Below are 6,793 nucleotides of genomic sequence, written 5' to 3' on the forward strand. Positions count from 1 at the left end.
AGGAGCTGAGAGGAATTGAAGTTCTGACACATATGCTGCCGGACCAGCAGGGACCATCTGAGGAAGTGCCCAGTGGAGCAAAGTCCTGGCGGGAGGAGCCGTCCTCTAACCCCACACCTTCCAGCAGCCCAGGGGACCATCCTGGGGCTCCACAGCCTTCCTCTCCCCTTCCCCAGATGGCCCCCCTCAGACCCCACAACTCTGACAGCAGAGCCATCCTCTGGGCCCGACGGCCGCCAAGGCCCAGCAGCCTGCCTTGCTCCCTCAGGGTTGCACAATCCGGGAAATGACCTGTGCATGGAGACAACTGCTGGTGTCCGGTAAGTGTGCCTTTGCAGCTTTCTAGGGGAAGTGACCTGGAGGGACTTTAACCCAGGCACCGAGTCTTTCTTTTCTTGCCTCCTGTGACCCCAGCAGGGAAGGCTGAGTATAAAAAGCAGCCACCTCTCCCCAGAGGCAGGGACCGGCAGCCCTGCTCACTGGAAGTCAGGTGAGGGACCACTCCAAAGAGGGATCTGTTTAAAAGACTTACTCTGCTTTCTCTTTCCCAGAAAGAGTGTTATTGCCTCCAAAAACAATTATTCTGTTTTGGGTTTGTCCTGTGGGAGGTCTGGGCTGGCACTGTGCAAATGGGACATGGTTTTTGATTAGTAATAGGGGTCTGTCTGGAGGGACAATTTGGTCCTAACTGCCCTCTCCTCCATCAAGGCCGCCCTGGTGACCCCAGAGAGTCTTGGGTTCAGGGGTGATGGGTTCAGAACTGAGGGCTGTGGCTCTGAGTCAGAGCCTCCTGCAGTGTTTGCTCGATGATCCACTAAGAGTCTACTGAGAACAGTGGGAAATCCAACCAGGCTCTCTTTGACACACAAGCCCGAGGGTGTGTGCCCGTCTTGTCCGAGTCTCCCTGACTCTCTCCGTTCATTGCAGCACCATGAAGCTGTTCACAGGCCTCGTCTTCTGCTCCTTGGTCCTGGGTGCCAGTGGCTTGTTATCGTTCCTTGGAGAGGCTGCTCGAGGTAAGGCTGATGGAGGGGGTGGCATCCACGGCCACTAGGATCCACCCTGAGCACTCTCAAGGGTGGAGCTGCTGTCCTAGGCTGTGTTGTCCCAGGTGCTGCATGTGCCAGGGGTTTGGGGAGCTTTTCCTCAAATGGATTGAAAATCACAGGATTTATTTCAATCAGTGACTAGCGAAAGAACAATGATGGTTCTCACTGTAAGGTAGGTTTGAATGGAAGACACAAAAGAAGTCCTGAAGCGGGATAAAGTTTCCTCAGACGAAGTTGCATTAAACTGATTGAGCTCTCCATCTTTTCTTCTTCTCTTTCCTGCGCCCCCCCCCTGCCCTCCGCCCCTTCTCCCTCCCTCCCTCCCTCCCTCCCTTTCTATCTCCGTTTCCTAACTGGATAGTTTAGAGAGTCCTTCACTCAGCTCTTGCTGATGTTTCCTGTTGTCAGTGACGCTGTCCCTGGTTTAGTCGGCTTCCTACCCTTTTCTAGACTTTTAACTGATAAAAAAAGAATAATAACATATGTGAAGGCTCCACTAGGAACTGAGCGCATTCATGCAATTGGGGGGATCAACTATCCTGGTTTGCTCTGGCCGGAGGGGTTTTCCGACACTCACTCAGTGCTAACTGGGATGGTTCTAGGCAAACAGGGGCAGCTGTGGTAAAGCTGTGGCAGTTGGTCACCTACATTAACTGCAGAATACCTCCAAACGCCTCTGCTCCCCACTTCGAAGGGGGGAAACTGAGGCTTAGAGCAGCTGAGTCCATTGCCCAGGGACTGTCCGCCAGTCAGCAAGTGGCAGAGCAGAGGTCTGAACACAGGTGTGCATGAGGTCAGAGCTCTTCCCAGGTAGACGGTGTGGGTACCACTTCCTAGGGCTCAGGGCGTACCAACCAGCGGCAGGCTGGAGTCCCCTGGAAGCCTTAAAACTGCTGAGGCCTCAGTGACACCCTCAGAGTGTGAGGGATTGATCTGGGGTGTGATCCCATCAGACTTCCAATACCCCACGGTCGTTAGAAAGTGCAGCCGAGCCTGAGAAAAGAACCACTGCTCCAGGGCTGCTTTCCTCAGCACCCACGTCAGCAGGACAGTCTATCGAGAAGGTTTTCAGGATGCCATTTAGGCCCCTAGCGCTCCCAGGGACTCGAGTCACAATTATGTGCATTCTGTCTGCAAGTTCATTTTTCTTAGGTGTCAGGACACAAGTGCTATATGTCTGCAGCCTTCCCCAAGTCTGTCTTCATGGCACCACCTCACCCACCCACGTCCCCTGTATAGTCTCATATGTCCTTCCTTCTGTAGCAGTGGTTCTTGACCAAGGGCAGTCTTGTGCTCTGGGACATTTGGCAATGTGTGGAACATTTTGGTTGTCACCTGGGGAGCGTGCTGCTGCTCTAGGGTGTAGAGGTCAGGGACGGTGCTCAACGTCTCCCAGTGCTCAGGACAGCCCTGCTCAACAGACACGTGTCTGACTCGCGGTTTCAATAGTGCTGAAGTGGAGAAATCCTGTTCCGTAACCATGCCTCCCTTCTCTACCTTAAACATAAGACGTGGACCTCAAGGGAGATGGAGCCCACAGACAGCATCACGAGGGTCCGACCACCCAACAGCTCGGCTGTGCCCACCTCACTGACTCTCATTAGAGTGTGCTGGAGACGCCAACGGGAATTAGCAATGTGCTCCTCATCCTATGGAATCCAAGGTGCTATGAGCTCAGGCAGAAATGGAGTCACTGAAAGATTCTGCATTCAAGATTCTTCTCTAAGGGATGTCACAGTCTTTCTGTTCACCCTGTGTCCCTTTGGCCGTGTCCTTTCCTTTCCAGGGACTTGGGACATGCTAAGAGCTTACAATGACATGAGAGAAGCCAATTACATAGGCGCAGACAAATACTTCCACGCCCGCGGGAACTATGACGCTGCAAAGAGGGGCCCTGGGGGCGCCTGGGCTGCTAAAGTCATCAGGTGACTCACGGCCTGAGGGTGCAGGGGTGGGTGCGCAGAGCTGGGCTGCCTTTGGGGATTAGGAGGGGCAGGCCCGGGTGAGGGGTCTTGCGGGAGATATGATCTCCTCCTTGCGTGCATCCTGTCCAACCTCTCCATCTGTGCCCAGTGCCAGCAGAGCCAGAGTGTGGCTGGTGAACACATGTGACCCCTGCTTCCAAAAGAGAAAGTTAGCTCCAAGGAGTGATTCCCAACCCTCCCCTCTGGGTGCTGTTCACCCAGCATCAGGGGATCAGTGAGGCGGGGTGGGGTGTGCCGGGGCAGGCTCAGTGTATGGGCCCCTCTCTCCTTGGCTCCTCTCAGAGCCATCCCTGGGAAAGAGGAGACACAGGGAGGGTGGGGCTGTTGCTCATCAGCCCCGGATTAATCTCCTGCCTGTTCTCCTCCATCAGCGATGGCAGAGAGAATTTTCAGAGATTCACAGACCGTTTCAGTTTTGGAGGCAGCGGCCGTGGAGCAGAGGACTCGAGAGCCGACCAGGCTGCCAATGAATGGGGCCGGAGCGGCAAAGACCCCAATCACTTCAGACCTCATGGCCTGCCTGACAAGTACTGAGCTTCCTCTTCACTCTGCTCTCAGGAGATGGGCTGTGAGCACCCTGAGGGCAGGGACACCCAGTTATTGAGGTCTATGGCCACAGAAGCCAGTGGGGTCACAGAATTACTGTCTAATAAATGCTTAAGAGATTGAATTTGTTGAAACCGCGTGCTATTCTTTGGTCTAAGGACTACCCGTTTGTTCCCAGGGGGTGATGGAAGGACACTGAGGTGAAGGCTGACCCTGTGCCTGTGTGTGTGGGTCCAGGGGAGACAGTCTCAGCATCACACAGGACAGACATCCTGCAGGACCCTGCCCTCATCAGCCCCGCTCCCCTCTCCAGGCCCCTCTGGTTACATTGGTGCTTTTTCCTGGTCTGTCTGTGTCCAGGCCTCCTCAGTCCCTGTCAGTTATGTCTTGTCACCTTCTCTGACTCCAGGGCCGACTCCCTTTAATTGTATTCCTCAGTGGTCTCTGTCTGGGGACAGGAGGCACAGCCACGGAAGGTGTGCACTGTGGAATCCTGCTCCTGCAACTCACACCTTGGTCCCTGCTCATTCCCCAGCAACACCTACAAATCCAATTATTAACCAATTTCTATCTGTGCCATCCACGAAATGCCTCAGGCAGTTTCCCGGCACTCTATCTTCATCACCTTATTTCAAGCCTAAATGAAGATGTAACGCTGCCTCACTTGTGAATGTTTCCTCATATCTCCTTCACCTTAACTAGCTCAAAACTGGGGCATTGGTAGTGAAGAGAGAGCAGGATAGAGGAGACCCCCTTTAAGTGTCAGGGTCCAATCATGAGACACAAACCAGGCAGGAATTTGAAAAGTGACATTTTAATACAGGGAATTTCTAGCTGTTAACAGGATCAACTAGTAAGAAGTAAAGAATACAAGAAGGGATAAACTCGAGAAAGGGCGCCCCACAAGGGTGAGGGGTAGACTTGTTGCTAAGTCTGTAGCCCATTGGGAAGCTGATACAGATTGCTGGGTGCCACGAGCCAAAGCCGACAAACAAGAGCTCCCCCTCTGAGATGCCCATGAACCCGGGCAGGAACCCGCCCATGGGAGCAGTTGAACTCCCTGCGAATGCAGCCGGGTCCCTGGAGCTCCCTGGAGGATCGCCCACACGGGGTTTGGAGGAAGAATGCTGCTGAACCCCCTGGAAGCCAGTTATGGAATAGGCAGGTCTGTGGCCTGAATTGTGTCCCCCAAAATGTATGTCAAAGCCCTAAGGTGCAGTGCGGCTGAATTTGCATTAAGGAAGTAATTAAGGTTAAGTGAGGTCATAGGAGGGGGCTCCTGGTCTGATAGGATCAGTGTCCTTTAAGAGGAGCTGAACGGAGAGCTCATGCTCTCTCTACCATGTGACTACACAGCAAGAAGTTGGGTGTCTGCAAGAAAGGAAGCTAGTCCTCATGGAGTAGTCCTTCTGCTGGCCCCTTGATGTTGGACTTCCCAGCCTCCAGAAATGGGAGAAATAATTTCTGTTGTGAAACCTCCATCCATGGTATTTTCTTATGGCAGAATGAGTTAAGACAGGTATAATTCTGCTGAGCACCTTAGGAATCTAGTGGAGACACCACAGAAGTTGACAGGAGACTGTCTTGGCCCTGGGTTCCCACTGAAACTCCCTGGGGTGAGCGCTATGGGTGTGCTGCTCATGAGAACAGCACCCCAAGGGCTGGAGGAAGGAAAGCACACATGCCCCGGAAGAGATGTCTTTACTTCCTGCTTCTCCCTCCAGTGCCCTCTGCTGACGAAGGTTAGAATCATGCCTAGCGGCACAGGAGAAACGTTTACAGGCTCCAGCTCCAGTGTCACCAACACGGAAAGATGGTGGATGTGGAGCTCAAAGTAAATAAACTCATAACTGACATCAACTCCTCTTTGAAAAAGAACTGAGGAGAACTCCTAAGGGGAGGAGATAATGATAAAATATTTGCAGAGGAAAGACATATTTGGTTATTTGTCAAGGAGAAAGCAGAAGTGTCAGTCACAACAGAACCTTCTCATCTGGTTCCCATCAGAAGCCTCTACCCCCATCGCAGGGGGAGCAGGGTTGGGAGGTTCGAGGCTGAGCCTCACAGGACTGACGGACAGGGGCGGGAGAAATCGGTGAAGGAGACTGTGCTGGCCGCTGGCTGGTGAGAGCCGGCTCCGAGGACTTCTGAGGCCAAAGTCTGAGCACTAGTGATCGAATGTTTTGTTAGGTTACTAACTAATATCTAATAAAAGCCAGGAAACCAATCATCTAAGCTTCTATGATGTAAAACTGGAAAAAGAAGAGCAAACTAAACCCAATGAAAGTAAAAGGAAGGAAGGAACTAAAAGCAGAAGGAAGGAACAAAAAGCAAAAAGGTTTAGTTTTTGAAAAGATAATGAAACTGGTAAACCCCTAGCAATACTGATCAGGAAAACAATAAAGAGAGAAAACATGAAATCTGCATCAGGAATGAAAAAGAAGCTATCACCACATACACCACCAATACTTAAAAGGTTATTTTCAATGACTCTTTGACGATATTTGTGAATTGAGATGAAAGAAAGGAATTCTTTGAAAAAACATGCCTTACCAAAATTGATCAAGAAGAAATAAAAAATCTGAATAGCCCTATATCCACTAAAGGAATTGAATTTGTAATTAAAAAATCTACTAGGTGAAAACTCCCGGCCCAGAGAGCTGCACTGGTGAATTCTGTCAAACATTTAATAAAGAACTTTTAGAATAAAGTGTCTAAGCTTCCAGCTATAGAAGCAAAATAAAGAAGAGCAAGCTAAAATCAAAATAAATAGAAGGAAGGAAACAATATGGTTAACAGCAGAAACCAATGAAACAGAAACAAACAACAGAGAAAATAACCAAAACCATGGGCAGAACCTTGGAAAGATTCATGACATTTATAAATTTTCAGCAAGACGGATCATAAAAAAAGAGAGAAGTAAGCTATCACTACCAGAAATGAAAGTAGGAATATTACCATAGTTCCTATAGACATTACAAGGATAATAAAAGACTATCATGAACAAATTTATGTGCGTAAATTCACCAACTGAGATGAAAAGGACACATTCCATAAAAGACACAGCTTACGAAAACTGGTAAAAAAATTGAATAGCTACACATCTGCTAAAGAAGTGTATAATTACAATTTTTCACACAGGTACATGCAAAAATATAGATCTACAATGGATCAGACTTGAAAGCCCAGAAATAAACCAACACATCTACGGAC

General features: G+C 50.1%; 1 protein-coding gene across 1 annotated transcript; it reads left to right on the plus strand.

Moving 5' to 3' along the window:
* Positions 1 to 467: 467 nt before the first annotated feature.
* SAA (serum amyloid A1) lies at positions 468 to 3,634 on the plus strand. The gene is given in 4 exon segments (NM_001081853.1): positions 468 to 490; positions 928 to 1,016; positions 2,836 to 2,974; positions 3,406 to 3,634. Coding segments are annotated over 3 exon segments (387 nt in total). The 5' UTR covers positions 468 to 490; positions 928 to 931; the 3' UTR covers positions 3,569 to 3,634.
* Positions 3,635 to 6,793: the final 3,159 nt, after the last annotated feature.

The sequence above is a fragment of the Equus caballus genome, chromosome 7, assembly GCF_041296265.1.
Source record: "Equus caballus isolate H_3958 breed thoroughbred chromosome 7, TB-T2T, whole genome shotgun sequence".
NCBI lineage: Eukaryota > Metazoa > Chordata > Mammalia > Perissodactyla > Equidae > Equus > Equus caballus.